The sequence below is a fragment of the Enhydra lutris genome, unplaced genomic scaffold, assembly GCF_002288905.1.
Source record: "Enhydra lutris kenyoni isolate GAN:26980312 unplaced genomic scaffold, ASM228890v2 scaffoldscaffold116, whole genome shotgun sequence".
Taxonomy (NCBI): Eukaryota; Metazoa; Chordata; class Mammalia; order Carnivora; family Mustelidae; genus Enhydra; species Enhydra lutris.
The window spans coordinates 610,465-628,631 of record NW_019154200.1 but is presented as its reverse complement, the minus strand read 5'-3'; the positions used below and the strand labels follow the sequence as shown (position 1 = coordinate 628,631).

Sequence of the window (18,167 nt, the reverse complement as noted above, 5' to 3'; positions counted from 1 at the left end):
GTGCGCATGCCCCTTTAGATCACTACATTTGTATCTTTGGCGTAAATTCCCAGTAGTGCAATTGCTGGGTCATAGGATAGCTCTATTTTCAACTTTCTGAAGAACCTCCATACTGTTTTCTAGAGTGGCTGCACCAGCTTGCATCCCCACCAACGGTGTAGGATAACCTCCCCCCATCTTGCATTCTGTTCCCACCCACAGAAAACATGTGTCACTTCCTCAGACCTTCATGTTCTGTCTTGTGGGCTTCTGCACATGTATCCTCTCTGCCTTCTCTTCATCTCACTAACACCTATACTCATCTTCAGGTTTTCACTTAGACTTTTATTTTTTTCTGGTAGCTCCTTCTTTTTTAATTGATGTCATCCTGTGATGTTTTTCCCATGGCAGTCTGCATTTACGCTATCATAGTACTTCCCATACTTTATTTACAGTTCATGATTTTTTTAGTCATCTGCTGTCCTTACTGGACTGGAAGCTCCATAGGAGCAGGAACATGTCTGTCTGTCTTTCTAACCTGTACCACCATCATAAGGTCTGGCTCATAAAGACACTTAATAAGTGTTTGTTGACAGTTTGAATGAAAGACTTGTCACTTTAAGGTGAATTGCATTTTCTTAGTAACATGGGGAGAACAACTAAATTTCACATCAGATTCATTGTTAAGTCTGAACAAGAAAAATGTAATAACTGTGGTAAAATTATTTCTATGCAGAAAGCATATTGCAGTATAAAAATAGAAATATAAAAATTAATAATGATCATTATGTTAGTATAGTTAAATTACAAGTTTTTTTCCTATAGGATATTTCAGATTTTCTATAATTTTTTTTATTTCTTTTATTTAAAATGTTTTAAAAAATGAATTCAAATTGCATCTTAAGAATCTTAAAGATAGCATCTTCAGCTCCTCAGGTTATTTTGTTCCCAAGTTTGACTGAATCCTGGGTCATTACCAAGACCTAAAGCATAATACCTACTGGAGCCAATCTAAAATATCTTTGTTTATACTCTTCTTCTTCAGTAAATCAAAAAATCATTCCATTTTTAAAGTTTCTCTTTCTAAGATTAAGTTTCATATTGTTCAAAATAGTGAAAATGAGGGGCACTTGGGTGGCTCAGTTGTTAAGCGTCTGCCTTCAGCTCCGTCCTGGGATCGAGCCCTGCATCAGGCTCCCTGCTTGGTGGGAAGCCTGTTTCTTCCTTTTCCCACTCCCGCTGCTTGTGTTCCTCTCTCGCTGTCTCTACCTCTCTGACAAATAAATAAAATCTTCAAAAAAAAAAAAAAAGTGAAAATGATACTCTTGGTTTTTTTTCTTCTTTTTTTTCAATTTATCAAATGAGCCTTCATGTACTTCCACATTTCTCTGAAATATTAACATCGTTGCTCAAAAAATGGTACTTATATTTAAGTATTTGTAAGGTGTCTTGGAATATTTTGCCTTCAAGTCATTGATAAAGTCAGGCTCAGAGAAATCACATGCGGTGCTGAAGGTCCCAGGCTTGAGTAGAGGTTTCCTGGGAACAAGTCAAAAATCTTTCCATTCTTAGACCTCCTGAATGTAATACACAGTAAAGATGGTTCTCCTTGTATATATTTCTTTTAAAAAATAGTTTTATCAGGGGCGCCTGGGTGGCTCAGTGGGTTAAAGCCTCTGCCTTCGGCTCAGGTCATGATCCCAGAGTCCTGGGATCGAGCCCCGCATCGGGCTCTCTGTTCGGCAGGGAGCCTGCTTCCTCCTCTCTCTCTCTGCCTGCCTCTCTGCGTACTTGTGATCTCTGTCTGTCAAATAAATAAATAAAATCTTTAAAAAAAAAAATAGTTTTATCAGTGTGTCAATGAGGAACTTAAAATGTATTTCTAACTTAAGGCTGCTGCTAATAATATTAAATATGGATAAAACCTCTGTGTCCTTTGGAGTCCTGTTGTGTTAAAAACAACAAACATAAAAAAAAAACAACACATTTTTTTCTAGTTTGAAGTTACTTATGTACTGCATTCTGATCCTTTTCCCCCTTTCCTCCACAGTTGTGCATGCCTAAAGGGCTATCTTTCAGAACTCAGACTGACAATAAAGACCCTCAGTTCCACTCATTTATAATTACCCGGGAAGATGGCTCTCGTACCTATGGTTTTGTTCTGACCTTTTACGAAGAAGTTACCAGTAAGCAGATCTGCACAGCCATGCAGACGCTCTACCAGATGCACAACGCCGAGCATTACAGCAGTGTGTACGCTTCGTCCTCCTGCAGCATGGATTCGCTGGCCAGCAGTATTGATGAGGGAGACACCACTTCCCTTTTGAAACTCCAGCGGTACAACTCCTATGACATCAGCAGAGACACGCTGTATGTTTCAAAAAGTATATGCTTGATCACACCACTGCCTTTCATGCAGGCCTGCAAGAAGTTCCTCATCCAGCTTTATAAAGCAGTAACCTCCCAGCAGCCGCCGCCCTTGCCACTTGAGAGCTACATCCATAACATTCTCTACGAGGTACCCCTTCCACCTCCAGGGAGATCACTGAAATTTTATGGTGTTTATGAACCCGTCATCTGCCAGAGACCTGGACCCAGTGAACTCCCCCTTTCTGATTACCCTCTTCGAGAGGCCTTCGAGCTTCTGGGATTGGAGAACCTGGTGCAGGTGTTTACCTGTGTTCTTTTAGAGATGCAGATCCTTCTCTACTCACAAGGTAGGTCTTTCCTGGATTTTAAGTCTCCCCCAGAAAAGTGCATATGAATCCCAACTATTGCATTTCCATGGGGTATATTACTAGAACCAAATAATTAATGGTCAGAGGTCTTCTATTTTGTGTAAAAGGAGCACCTGTTTTAGGTGGGACCAGAGGCTAAGATATTACTTCTCTTTGAGGTGTCAGTGGCTGTGAAGAAAAACAGGAAAGCATACAAAAGCCTGAATCTGGCTGATTCGAGTATATTTATTTTTTAATGAAAATAGGCCCTTTTTTCCAGGTAGTACATAATCATAATAAAAGAAACATACTTGTTTTCATAATGGAAGTGAGAGAATGATGTTAGTACCAAGAACATGTAGCTGTCTTATTTTTTGCAGATGAGTAAAGGTTCCCATCAAAACTCAGTTGACATTGGAAAGGTATAAATGAAATTGTTGACTCTGAAGCTTCCTAAGGCAATCAACTTTGGACCTTTGCCTGTGGGAGATATCACTAGTTGTGGCTCTCTTGAGTCTAACAGTTCTAGTAGAGTTATGTGGGGTCTTTTTGTTTCCAAAAGGAAGTTATCTTTGTGATGTTTTTCATTCAACGTTCTCCCAGCACATACTTAAGAAACTTAACAGAATTTGGGTTTTATTTGATGAATGCATTTATGATGGCTAATGTTGAGCTTAAACTTAGAGCACTGGCTCCAACCTGAACATGATTTTGCAGAGAAAATAGAGATGCTCTGTCTTAACAGATAGCGAGTTGAAGGAAAATATAAAATGGTTGCTGCACATCGATGGGTTCTTTGAAAAATGTGGCACAAATATTTGGGTTAGCGTTTTGCTAACTTGTATTTAGGCTAGCAGAATTGTAGTGCAGTCTCCTGATGGCTGCCATCAAGCTTATTTTACCACTTTCCTTTTTTTCTTTTCTGTTTTAAATTAGAAGTGAGGCTGAGCCAAGTAGGCTATATTTGTACTTCCCCATCTTGTGTGTATGTTGACACTATTTGTGTGTTGACAGCCCTTCACGAGGTTGTATTTTCTTCAGTTTATCCTACGAAATGTTCTTTGATAATGTGTTCTGATGTCTCTATTTTTGTTGTCAGGAAGTTCTCTAATGATCAATTGAAATTCTCTCTTTTCCTCTCGCTCTTACTCTCTTAGGGTTTATCATTACCTGCAGGTCACTCGTTTGTATTTAAAACGTGTAACTTAGTAATTCTCTCTTCCTTTCTGTTTCTTTCTTTCTTGCTTTTTTCCCTGAAAACAGCGTACGGGGTAGGGGGTTAGAGAGTTGCTGGAAGGGGACAGGGCTTGGAACTAGATAGCCTCAGGTGTATTAACCTATGAGAAAAAATAATTTCAGTCCTAGATTAACAAGGGATCTTCAAGTCATTTGGTTCAGTTTTAGCTCTGCCTAGAGAAGCAGTTTGGACCAGAAAGAATATTGGTTTTTAAGTCATAACAATCCTAGATTCAGATCTCTGTCGCATTACTAACTGTAACCATAAACAAGTTATGTAATCTTCCTGAGTGTCAGTTAATTCATCTTTATGGGGATAACAGGATTTTTTCCTTCTCTCTCACTGATTTATTGTGAAGGTTAACTAAGAAAACTACAGACTACTTTGGGTATAATTGGCACTAAATGATAGCTGATTTATTGTAATTATTATTCATTTTATTAGTCCTACACAATCCTCTATAAATTATGTATATTTTAAGTTGCATGGGTCCACCATATTACTGCATTTAAAGTATAGCTTTGTTAGATTAAATAATCAAGGCATCTGTTACAGGGTTGAGAGCCTAATAAATGTTCTTTTATACTGAATGTTAGGGCTTTTTTTTTCTTAGCAAAAAAACCCCTTTCATTGTCACACTTTCTCTTTTGAAAAGCACTGTATGTCTCACTGCATGTGGTCTGTCCTGAGCTCTCATCTTTCTGCTGTTTGATTAGCTTATCCCAGGCGGTTCATGGAAGCTGTTGAAAAGTTATAGTTGATTAATATCTGCCAGTTTAATTCAATTTCAAATGAAGAAGCATGAACATGTTTTTGTACTAAATGAGGTGTTTTTTGTGGGGTTTTGTGGGATTTTTTGGTAATTTGGTTTTATCCCGAGAACAACAGATGAATCCTGAAGTTATAGAACTCTCTCTCTCTCTCTCTCTGCGTGTGCGTGCACACGCACACACACACACACACACACACACACACATACACATTTACACACACATTTTAAGTGTCCTACAAAAGAAAGCTTCATATGGTAATTTTATAACCATTCACTGAAATCACTCTGTGTTAGGAATTGGCTATGCTTCTCTCTTCAACAATGAGTTACTGCTCTTATCTGTATTTTATTAAAAGGAAGTTGAGGCTCAGGGAAGCCAAATAACCTTCCTGAGAGCACATAGGTATTAGGTAGTGTTGTAGAGTTAAGAATGGGGCTTGGATCTATCTTTCTCCAGAGCACTTAATCGCCATGTTAACTGTATTGGGCGCTGCACTTCACCTTTCCTTATCTGTCTCAATATTTCTTTTTAAATTATTAACTCACTCTACCAATCTGTTACAAAGGGTTCATGCTAAATAACTATAGAGTATAAAATGAAAGCTCTATATAAATGCAGATTTTAATACTGGCAATGTCTTTCCCATTAGAGAAAAAAGTTTCATTTAAATGAAGGAAATAAGAGTCATTATGTTGATTTGTATCTGGTGCCCTCCTTCATTCTTACCATGTTAAGGGGGTTTTAATAACACCCAATACTCCTGTTCTTATTCACTAATACAGCTATGCCATAAAATTTTAAAACATTGCAAGTGCTAAACAATTACCGTGAAAACCCAAAGTGAATCAGAATAGAAGGGTTTTAGTGATGAAAACTGCCCTTCTAGACTGATTTGAAATTCTGGTCCATAGCCCATTTAAACAGATTCAATCTGCTATTTAGAGAGTGTGTATATCACACTCACTTTGTGGTGGTAACTAGCTAGAGATTTTAAGTAGAGAATGCACCGAGGAGATAGAGGCTCTTTTCCAGGACCCCAAATCAGAAAAGATCACTTTCTTCTGCACCCTGGAAGTACATGGAACAGGATGGGGGAAGTTTAGAGTATGATCTTCTTTTCAAAGGAATAGTGACAGAATTAAAGGGGAACTTAAATATGAGTGACTAATTTTTGATACCAATAATTAAAGTCTCAAGAACTATTTTGGGACCTTGCTTACCTTCTTTGACTCCACAGCTCACACTAGACTGCCATGTCAGCCTGTGTGCCTTCACAGTGCCCCTCTCCCCTCCTTTCTTCCCTTCCCTCTAGTAAGTTGTGCATCAGTTAACCTTGTCAGAAGGTAGAAGCCACTTAAAGCTTTCTTAAAAAGGTTGGGAGTCTCCTAATCACAGACTGCTGCTTGTGCTCAACTGAGCACCATAGCTTGTTGGTTATAGGGTTTTTAAATCATAAAAGCTAACTTGGGTATTTTGATGGAAGAAAGTGGGTTCCCATGACCTATACCTAAAAGCAGTAGAATTTAACTAACTTTGGCCAGTGTCTTTATATTAGCTTTATTTTGGGATAAATAGAATTTTAATATTAGGACTTTTTCTTATTGATGTTTTGTTTCATATTCAAGAAATTAATCCTTTGTCAGTTACATGTGTAACACATATCTTCATCTAATTTGTGGCTAATTTTAGTGATCTTTGATGAATTAAGATACTCTTAATATTCATGAATTTGTGGGGCACCTGGGTGGCTCAGTGGGTTAAAGCCTCTGCCTTTGGCTGAGGTCATGATCTCAGGTGCTGGGATCAAGCCCCCGCATGGGGCTCTCTGCTCAGCAGGGAGCCTGCTTCCTCCTCTCTCTCTGCCTGCTTGTGATCTCTCTCTCTCTCTGTGTCAAATAAGTAAATAAATAAATAAAATCTTAAAAAAAATTCATGAATTTGAATTCATCGGTCTTTTAACTTACAACTTAACTTTCTGTTTCAGAAATTCTCTATTCAGAGATCATAAAAATAGACATTTTTTTCTTAATGTTTTAAAGTTTTATTTAGCATTTAAGGCCTTAGTCTTAAGAAATTGATTTTTTTAAATCTATTTTTCCTTGTTGTAAGGAAGAGATCAAATTTAATATTTTAGAAATATCTCCAACTAGTTATCCTAGTCATTGGATAGACCTCTTTTTTCTTCTTCTGAGCAGGAGTATCATTAATGTCATATAGAAGTTCCTGTATGTGAGGGTATATTTCTGGTGTACTTCAGTTTATTCTGCCAGTCTTTTTGTCCCTCTACTAAATTACTGTAGCTTTAAAGTAAGTCTTGGCATCTGGTAGGATGGTTCCCTCATTACCTTATTTTTTTACCCAAGAAATAGACTATTTTATTCAATATACATTTTTCATATATCTATATGTACAATACAAAATAATGACATCATTTTAGCACTTAGCTGAAAGAGAGCCTTAAGAATCATTAATCCTGGGGCGCCTGGGTGGCTCAGTGGGTTAAAGCCTCTGCTTTCGGCTCAGGTCATGATCCCAGGGTCCTGGGATCGAGCCCCGCATCAGGCTCTGCTCAGCAGGGAGCCTGCTTCCTCCTCTCTCTCTGCCTGCCTCTCTGCCTACTTGTGATCTCTGTCTGTCAAATAAATAAAATCTTTAAAAAAAAAAAAAAGAATCATTAATCCTTCAAAGCCATACCATCATAAGAACTTTATAACATAGGTAATGCTGTGCTACAGATAATAACCACTACCTTCTTTTTATTGGAATTGTGTCAAATCTAATATGAGGACAATGACATATTTAAAATATTGACTTTTCCCTTCCATGAAAATGCTGTATCTCTCTGTTTCTAAGGGTCTTATTTAATGTCTCTCAGTAAAGTTTTACAATAGTAGATAATTACAAATAATGACAGTTTTGTTTCTTCTATTCCAATATTTCTCACCTTTATTTCTTTTTCTTGCCTTACTATACTAGGCTCTCCAGTACAATATAGAATAGAATTTATAGTAGCAGGCATCCTTGTCTTTTTCCTGATTTTAAAAAGAACACATTTGTTTGTTTGTTTGTTTATATTTTGTTTATTGAGAGACAGTGCATAGGGGGGAGGGGCAGAGGAAGAGGGGGAAAAAGAACCTCAAGCAGGCTCCACGTCCAGCACGAGCATGAGGTGAGGGGTTGGCCTCAGTCTCACAACCCAGAGATTATGACCTGAGCAGAAACCAAGAGGTGGATGTGTAACCAACCTAGGTGCCGCTGAAGAGAACACTTAATGCTTTACTATAAAGTATAACATTTTCTGTAGTGTTTTTGGTAACTACCTTGTACTAGGTTAAAGAAGTTTTTTGTTTTTTTTTTTTAAAGACTTTTTTTAGGGCGCCTGGATGGCTCAGTGGGTTAAGCCTCTGCCTTCGGCTCATGTCATGATGTCAGGGTCCTGGGATTAAGCCCTGCCCTGGGCTCTCTGCTCAGTGGGGAGCCTGCTTCCCCCTCTCTCTCTGCCTGCCTCTCTGCCTACTTGTGGTCTCTGTCTGTCAAATAAATAAATTAAAAATTTTTTAATTGACATTAAATAAATGTCAAATAAATAAATTTTTAAAAAATTTTAATAAATTAAAATTTTTTTGACATTAAATAAATGTCAAATAAATAAATTTAAAAATTTTTTTTAATTTATTTATTTGACAGAGATCACAAGTAGGCAGAGAGGCAGGCAGAGAGAGAGGGGGAAGCAGGCTCCCCGCTGAGCAGAGAGCCCAGTGCAGGGCTTAATCCCAGGACCCTGACATCATGACCTGAGCCAAAGGCAGAGGCTTAACCCACTGCACCACCACCCAGGTGCCCCAAAGAAGTTCCTTTTATTCCTAGTTTGTTCAAGTTTTTAAAAATCATGAATTCATATTGTATTTTATTGGATGCTCTTTCTACGTCAAGTAAGATGATATTTTTCTTCTTTTGATCACTTAAGGTGAAAATCCATCCCTGTATTCCTGAGATAAACCTTACTTGGTTATGATGCATTATTATTTTTTAAATATGACTTGATTTGGTTGGCTAGTACTTTTATTAGAATTTTTTTTTCATCTATGTGTGGTTTTTTTTTTTAAGATTTTATTTATTTATTTGACAGACAGAGACCACAAGTAGGCAGAGAGGCAGGCAGAGAGAGAGGGGAAGCAGGCTCCCCACTGAGCAGAGAGCCCGATGTGGGGCTCAATCCCAGGACCCTGGCATCATGACCTGAGCCAAATGCAGAGGCTTAACCCACTGAGCTACCCAGGCACCCCTGCATCTATGTGTTTTAATGATTGACTTATAATGTTCATTTCTTGTACTATCTTTTCTGTTTTTAGTATTAAGGCTATTCTAGCTTATACATTGAGTTGGAAAATGTTCTGTTTTTTGTTTTTGTTTTTTTTTTTCTGGGAGATAGAGATAACTTCATTTAAGGTTGTAAATATATGTTCCATGACTGTTTGAGAGAACTTGTCTGTAAACTGTTTGGTCTTGTTGAGAAGATGTAAGGTACCAGGTCAGTCTCTTTAATAGTTTATTTAGATTTTTTATTTCTCCCTCCATTCCTGCCCCCCACCTTCTACTTTTTCTCCTCTTCCTCCTCCTCCTCCTCCTTCATCATCACCATCATCATTGTTGTCACCTATGGTGTTTTACTATACTACAGGCTACCCCCTGGTATTTGACCGTGGATCCCATATAGCAAAAGAACCCTGGTAGTTAAAAGATGCTGGCACATTACTAGTCCCATTCAGTCATTAACAGTTCAGTCCATCATCCTTATTGAATGAAAATGTTTCCTAGGCTAAGGTCACTCAGGTTTGCAGACTTCCATTTGGTCTTGTCAGGTTCCAAAAGCAGTAGTGGTCTAAGCAATACATGGTTTCACCTTTGAAGGCATCTGGTATAATTGAGGTAAGAGACAATATTATCTCTTACGCTAAGCCTCTTTTGAGGTGTTAATGTATATTGTATTTCCCTTACTGCATAACTCATTTATTCTTTCCTTTATCCTCAGCTACTAGTCCTCCTTCTTTTTGTTTAAACTCAGATGCTTCTACCTGTGGAAGGGCACACCTTAGGTTCCTGCTTAGAATCAGCTACAGTGCAGGTAGATTTCAGGATTCTACAAGTGACAATAGAATCTAGCAGCCTCTTATACATTCCAGAGTCAGTCCTATGGGAAAAGAGGCAACAGTCTCCATTTGATTTTAGAATTCATCTAAACAGTTCCTTCTCCGTTAGAGTGTTTCTCCAACATTACCTAGGACATCATGAGTATTTCAAGATTATTTCATGTCTTTCATTAATAAGAACAGTTTAATGTCCAGTAAGCAAGCTAGTAATTGCCTCTCATGGAAGTTCTCTAGTCCACCATCCGAATACTCGTCACTGGGAGGTGCTCACAATTTTTGCCATAGCCTCAGCCTGTGCTGTGCATATAGGGCTATGGTGTGGAATTTGTCCATACCAGGACTCCTGCTACTTTTGTACACTGTGTAGGCTCAGGCAGTCTTACTCCCATGTGGCATGTCCAGTTAATATTGTTTGAAGGGCAATTTATGTTCTTTCTGTTTTACTTCTAAGGGAAGTGTTATACAGTCATACAAATTATCCATTCCTATAAAACATTCAGGTAAAGCCTATTTATTTACTTATTTTTTATTTATAGTTTAGGTAGTTTACATATTCTAGAGTAGAATTCAGTGATTCATCACTTATGTACAACACTCAGTGCTCACCCAAGTGCCCTCTTTAAACCCGTGACCCATCTAGCCCCTGCCCCACCTACCTCCCTTTCCACCCTCAGTGTGTTCTCTATTGTTAAGAGTCTCTTATGGTTTGTTTCCCTCTCCCCTTTATTTCTCCACTTCTGGTAAACTCACCAGTTTTCTTTCTTAAATTCCACATATGAGTGAAATCATATGGTATTTGTCTGTTCTGACTGACTTACTTCATTTAGCATAATACACTTTAGTTCCATCCACGTTGTTGCAAATGGCAAATTTCACTTTCTTGATGGCTGAGTAATATTCTATGGTGTGTGTGTGTATGTGTGTGTGTGTGTACACGTGTGTACACACCACATCCTCTTTGTCCATTTGTTAGTCGATGGACATTAGAGCTCTCCATAGTTTGGCTGTTGTTGATAACGCTTCTGTAAACATCATGGTGTATGTACCTATTCAGATTTGTATTTTTGTATCCTTTGGGTAAATACTTAGTAGAGCAATTGCTGGGTTGTAGGGTAGTTTTATTTTTAACTTTTTTTAAGGAACCTCCATACTGTTTTCCACAGTTGTTGCACCAGTTTGCATTCCCACCAACAGTGCAAGAGGGTTCCCTTTCTCCGCATCCTGGCCAACCCCTGTTGTTTCTTGTGTTGTTAATTTTAGCCATTCTGACTGGTGTGAGGTGATATCTCATGGTGGTTTCAATTTGTATTTCTCTGATGATGAGTGATGTTGAGCATCTTGTCATGTGTCTTTTAGCCATCTGGATGTCTTCTTTGGAAAGGTGTCTAGTTGTGTCTTCTGCCCATTTTTAAACTGGATTATTTGTTTTTTGTTGAGTTTGATAAGTTCTTTATAGATTTTGGATACTAACCCTTTATCAGATATGTCATTGGCAAATATCTTCTCCCATTCCATAGGCATCCTTTGCTGTGCAGAAGCTATTTATCTTGAGGAAGTCCCAATAGTTCATTTTTGCTTATTTCCCTTGCCTCCAGTAAAAAGTTGCTGTGGCCAAGGTCACAGAGGTTGCTGTCTGTGTTCTCCTCTAGGATTTTGATGATTTCCTATCTCACATTTAGGTCTTTAATCCATTTTGAATTTATTTTTGTGTATGGTATAAGAAAGTGGTCAGTTGCATTCTTCTGCATGTTACTTCTGCATGTTACTGCATGTTACTATAAGAAGAGTATCTAGTGGAAAAAAGACAGTCTCTCCAACAAATGGTGTTGGGAAAACTAGACTGCTGTCTAGTTTTCTTGCTTTATCGAAGATTAGTGCTTGGTTTTCTATTCTGTTCCATTGATCTGTTTGTCTTTTTTTCTGCCAGCACTACTGTCTTGATGACTATAGCTTTGTAATACAGCTTAAAATCTGGAATCATGATGCCTCCAGTTTTGTTTTTCTGAACTGCTTTGGCTATTTGTAGTCTGGTGGCTCCATAAAAGTTGTAGGATTGTTCGTTCTATCTCTCTGAAAAAATGCTAGTGGTGTTTTGATAGGGATTGCATTAAATATATAGTTTGAGGTAAAGCCTATTTAAACATTGTAATTTTTGCCCAAACTTAAACTTTAATGCTTTCAACCTTTAAACTCTTACATTCTTTCAATCTAATTGTAGCCCACATTACGACTTCACTAAAGGGTCTTGGTACCATAGTACATGAGGCTCCTATGTAAAGGATTTCAGAAACTTCTCTTTTCTCACTGACCATTTTCCCCACTCTTGTGCGTTAGGTTTTGGGTCTCCACGGGGTGAGCCAAGAGAACTTGGCCCTTTGTCAATCTTTAGATTTTTTTTTAAGATCTGTTTATTTATTTTAGTGATAGTGAGCACTTGCGTGCAAGTGGGGGAGGGGCAGAGGAAGAGAGAGAGAACACCTACAAGCAGACTCCCTGGCTGAGCACAGAACCCCACGGGCCTTAATCCCAGGACCCCTGAGATCATGACCCTAGCCACAGCCAAGAGTCGGACTCTGAACTGACTGAGCCACCCAGGTGCCCTTGTTGATCTTTGTCTTGATTACTCTGCCCGACTGTTGCCCTAGATGATTGCAGGTCTGGTTTCTCATTATAATCTTTGTCTTTCCCACATTTTAAATTTCTCCAAACAGGAGTAAATAGACCCAACTTGTTTGGCATCTTTTAATGTAAGGGTACCAACAAGGGGTTCCTTTGGTCTATCTAGCCTTAGAGAGTGTTGTTATTACGACTTTGTTTCAGCCCCATCAATGTCTGTATTACTCATCCCATTTTTCAGTAACCATCTAAAGATTTACACCCTGCTAGAATGAGTCGCTTGACACTCATTTTCCTTTTCCTCTTTGTTTCACTCCTATCAATATTTGCTTTATTCACCCTATTTCTTAATAACTTCCAAGATTTCCACCCTGCTGGGAAAAGTCCCTTGACTCCCCCCTGCCACTCCACGTATTCTTGTTAATTTAATACTTTTATTAGCACCTTTAGGATTCATGAGGAGCAAATTCATTCAAGATTGCAAATTTGAGAAGGCTTCTCTGATTTTGTGGCAGTAAGGTTACATGAGGTATTTATGCAGAAGGGGCCCGCAGAATTTACCATGACCTGGGTAATGGGCATATTCAGTGGGTGGGTATCCCAGTTATTATAAAGCCAATCCTACAGAGCTTGCATATGAAGCCTATTAACTGCTTCATCTAGGATGTTCCACTTGGTATTTAAGAGGGAGTCAGGCAGTCCCCTTTCCTCAGGATAAACAGACTTTACAAAAACTTTTATCTAGTCCACCAGACTATCTGTTCCTTCAGGAGTAACCTGCTATGTGTGTGGATCATGGATAGCTACCTGTGATCCTCTCATAGTTAGCTGTGGGTCTTAAATCAACCCAAACATGCTCTTCTACCTTGCAGCGTTTCAAAACAAAGATACCATTCCTGAATTACTCTCTCAATCCATTTTAAAAAGGGTTCTTTAAGAAGTTGATACTGATCTGCAAAATGAGATAACTCCTTCACATTATACCTCCTGGTTTCAATAGCTTCTTGGTTTTGTCCCACTTTGTAGTATAAACTTGAGTGACCAAAAGTCTCTTAGAAATGCTATTTGTTGGCCTCACATAATTTTTCCCTTTTGGGACAGCCTTAAGACTACTTAGCAGAAGTTCAGTTTGGTATAATGTCAAGTGTAACCCAGCACTCTCTTAATTTTATTTTTGTTATTATAGATAACAGTAATGAAGGGATTGTATATTGCATTTTTTTTCTTACTGGTTTGCATTTCCTCAGGAATCTCATGAACCAGTTTCCCAGGAGTTGGATTCATCTCTGAATTCCATTGGTAACTCTTGCCTTCCGTAACTTACCTCAGCTACTGTTCCATAACTTTGGTGACCATCAGGCCATCTAGGAATCAGAGTTTTCTCATCCCCCACACTTCCATCCTTTCTCTTCCCAAATCACATATTTCTGTGAATCTGGGCCTTTCTAGTGAATCCTTCATTTTCTGAAACCGAATGATAGGTGTTTCCTGACACTAAACAAGAGCTTCTTTCTTTTCTACCACCAGTCAGTCCCGCAGCAACTGAGTACTCAACAATTCAGTTCAGTTGTGATACTAATTACCTGGAGTTAACACCAGACTCCACAGGTTTAGGGGTTTGGTCTTCACTTCAGGCACTAGCTACAAGTGGGGTGTCCAGGCAACCCTCATTGTTGCCTAGACAACTCCACATTCAGGAGTTTACACAATCCACCACTCAGACTCAGTAACTTGCTTAGAAGAACTCACAGAACTCTGGAAAGCATTTTCCTTACCGTCACTGGTTTATTATAAAATCTAAAACTCAGGAAGAAATTTGTAGGAAATGCCCTGGGGGTGGGGGAGGGTGCTACAGAGTTTTCATGCTGCTCTTGGGACACAACACCTCAGTGTATCTTTCCAACCTAGAAGAAGCTCCTCTGTCTCTTCTTGAATCAATTTATTTAATTTTTTTTCTTGAATCAATTTTTGTTCATTTATATTTTCTCTAGGAACAAGTTTCTAAAACTTTCAGCCTATTTGCCTAAAACTTTCAACTTACTGCCCAAGGTCTTAATATTTCCTTTTCTTCATAGTCTCTGCTTTATCTGTAGTTTTGTCTCCCTTTTTATTCTGAATACTGTTTATTTGTACCCTTTCTCTTTTCTCCTTGCTTATTTTTACCTGAAGTGTGTTGATTATGTTACTCTTTTTAAAGAACTTTTACCCTTGTTAATATTCATGAAGAATATTTAGATAAAGATGTAATAAATACATCTTTTTTTGTTTAGTTTCTAGTTCCATTATTGTTCTTTTCTTTCTACTGTTTCCTTTGGACTTAATTTTTTTTTAACTTTATTTATTTTTTTTTTAATCTGACATTGATCACAAGTAGGCAGAGATAGGCAGGGGGTGGAAACAGGCTCCCCGGTGTGCAGAGAGCCTGATGTGGGGCTCCATCCCGGGACCTCAAGATCGTGACCTGGGCCGAAGGCAGAGGCTTAACCCACTGAGCTACCCAGGCACCCCCTGGACTTAATTATTTTAAATCTTCCTTTTACCCCTCTCCCTAGATATTAACATTTGAGTCTTTGAGCGTTTGGATCTTGTGTTGGCTACATCCCACAAGTCTTAGTGTCTAGTGTTTTGATTATTTAATTCTAAGAATTTTTAAATTTTTTTATTTTGACCATTTGTCTGGCTTTTCTTCCTTTTTTGCCTTTTTTTTGAAATAACTGAAATGGCTTTTTTTCTCATTGCAGTTTTTTTTCTGTGTTATCAGCTCTGTTTCCCTTTCTTAATGGTAAATTTTGGAATTTTAACATAAACACTTAGTCTTATGTCAGTGAGAATCTTTAAAATATTAATACTGTGGGGCGCATGGGTGGCTCAGTCATTAAGCATTGCCCTTCAGCTCAGGTCATGATCCCAGGGTCCTGGGATTGATCCCTACATCGGGTTCCCTGCTCAGTGGGAAGCCTGCTTTTCCCTCTCCCACTTCCCCTGCTTATATTCCCTCTCTTGCTGTGTCTCTCTGTCAAATAAATAAAATCTTTAAAAATACATATTAATATTGTAAAATGCTTTAATAGCAATCACCCCCCATCATAGCTTATTTGATAGTTATTTGGAATTTTGTTAATCCTTCATATAGGACATTTTTAATTTATACACTTGATTTTGTTTAACTTTACCAACTATTAAATAACAAATTCAACCAAGTAAATTATAAAGATGTAATTGTCTTTATTAATTCATGTATTGGGCAGTATCCTATCTAGCAAATACAGGAGTGCTCCAAAGGTCTCTAGAAAGGGAAAGTTTTTTCTTTTGTTTTGTTTTTTAAAGATTTTATTTATTTATTTGAGAGAGAGAGTGACAATAGTGAGAGAGAGCACAACTGGGGAGGAGAGAGAGAAGCAGTCTTCCTCTGAGAAGGGAACCCGACGTGGGGCTTGATCCCAGAACTCCAGAATCATGACCCGAGCTGAGGGCAAACCCCTAATTCAGTAAGCCACCCAGGTGCCCCTAGAAAGGGAAAGGTTTTTATTTTTATTTTTTTTAATTCTTTTTTTTTTTTTAAGATTTTATTTATTTATTTGAGAGAGAGGCAGTGAGAGAGAGCATGAGCGAGGAGAAGGTCAGAGGGAGAAGCAGACTCCCCATGGAGCTGGGAGTCCTACGCGGGACTCGATCCCGGGACTTCGGGATCATGACCTGAGCCGAAGGCAGTCGTCCAACCAACTGAGCCACCTAGGCGTCCCGGGAAAGGTTTTTAAATGCAGGACAAGGAAGTCATAAACAGAAGAAAGGATTATTTTGGGTGAGGTCACCTTCCTGTGGGGACAAAGGGTCTTACTAGGTGGATTACCTCAGCAGTGCTGACCAGGAAATTCCATACTGACCAGTTAAGACTGCTTTTCTGGGGGAGGTTGAAACTGTAATTAGATTAGGTACTAAGTCCTGGGGTTGGTAACATGACCTAGTATAAGTAACTCCATTTTAGATCTGTGGTTTTCTTTTTCTTTTCTTTTTTTTTAAATTTTTTTATTTTTTTAAAGGTTGTATTTATTTATTTTCCCTAGAGAGAGCAAGAGAGCACAAGTGGGGTAGGGGGTGGAAGGTAGGGAAGGGACAGAGGGAGCGAGAGAAGCAAACTCCCCACTGAGCAGGGAGACCAATGCAGGACTCGATCCTAGGACTTTGGGCAGATGCTTAAGCAACTGAGCCACCAGGCTCCCGTGTGGTTTTCTTTTTAATACCACAATTGCCGTTTCTTGAAAATTCACATTCTGTTTTGTATCTTAAATAGTTCTTGGTTCAGTCTTCTTTCTAAAGTATATCCTTAGACATTCCCCAAATGAGGTGATATTTTCAATGAGATTTTGTTTATCTGAAACTGTTTTCCCTTTGCCTGTGTTTTTGAATGATTTTATTAGGTATTAAATACTAGGTTAAAACTGGTTTTTTATTTTCCTTCTCTTAGCACTTTGAGAGTAAGATGCTACCATCTTCTGGTTTCCAGTGTAGCTGTTGAGAAGTAATTTATCACAGTCACCCTAATTGTCATTCCATGGCCAGAAATCTGTCTTTTCACTCTGGCTGTATATAAGATTTTCTTTTTGCCTTTGATGACCTATATTTTGACTGCAATTTATCTAGATGAGCGTTTTTTTATTTGTTCTTCTTGTGATTCATTGTGAAATCTAAGGTTAATGCATTTCAATAGTTTTTGGAAAAATTTCAACCATCTTTCTAAATATTGCTTCCATCCACCTTTTTTCTATTTTTCCTCCTGATACTTTAATTAAACCTGTTAATCTGTTTCACTCCATTTTCCATATCTCTCAACCTCTCTTTTTGTCTTTTTGATGCATTCTGGGTGTTTCTCCTTATCTGTTTCCCAGCTTACTAATTCTCTTTTTACCTGTGTTTAGTCTGTAGTTAATCCTTCCTTTGACATTTTACTTTCAGTGGCCCTAAAACAGTTTTACTCAATTCTTTCTTTAATTTCCATAAACATATTAAACATATGTATTTCATATTATTTATCAGATAAATTCAGTATCTGATGGGTTAGAGATTGAGGGTTTTTTCCTCTAGGAATGATTTATATTTTCTTTCACCAAGCATCTGAGTTCACTGGCAGCACAGGTCTACTTTATTAGTATTTTTTTAAGTAGACTTCACACCCAGCATGGAGCCTAACTTCATTTTTTTAAATATAAATTTAATTAATTAACATGTAGTGTATTGTCAGTTTCAGAGGTAGAATTCAGTGACTCATCAGTCTTATATAATACCCAGTGCTCATTACATCACCCAGTTACCCCATCCCCTGACCCCCAACCCTCCAGCAAAATTCTCACCTTTGTGTTTCTTTGGGCCATACAGATAGCATGAGTTTGGGCCCTCAACTTACCCAAAAGCTGGATAGTAGATAGGAATTCTTAAGAGGCCTTCCCCACCTCCTTCCAGAGTTAGGGGTAGACCAGACAACTTTCCTGGCAGTACATTGTTTCTTTTATTATTCCTGTTTTGTTTTTCCTTTCTTGATCCCTTCTCCTTTAGGTTTCTCCCATGTAGGTCCTAGCCTTATGCAAGAGGATATACTGTCTGAATCCCAGTCCTTCTTGGACTTTGTTTTTAACATGCATAGAAATAAAACAGAAGGTGTAGGCGTACCTTGGATCAGCACATGCCTCAAAGACCCCTA

The 18,167-nt window shown here is 38.3% G+C and overlaps 1 protein-coding gene across 2 annotated transcripts in view; it reads left to right on the top strand.

The window, feature by feature from the left end:
• The window catches only part of LOC111139753 (DENN domain containing 5B), a 202,275-nt gene that overhangs the window by 95,333 nt on the left and 88,775 nt on the right, over positions 1-18,167 (top strand). For both annotated transcript variants that reach the window (XM_022492109.1, XM_022492108.1), the window contains one exon: positions 2,030-2,696. In XM_022492109.1, the coding sequence (XP_022347817.1) occupies positions 2,030-2,696 (667 nt within the window). The remainder of the gene's footprint in view (positions 1-2,029; positions 2,697-18,167) is intronic.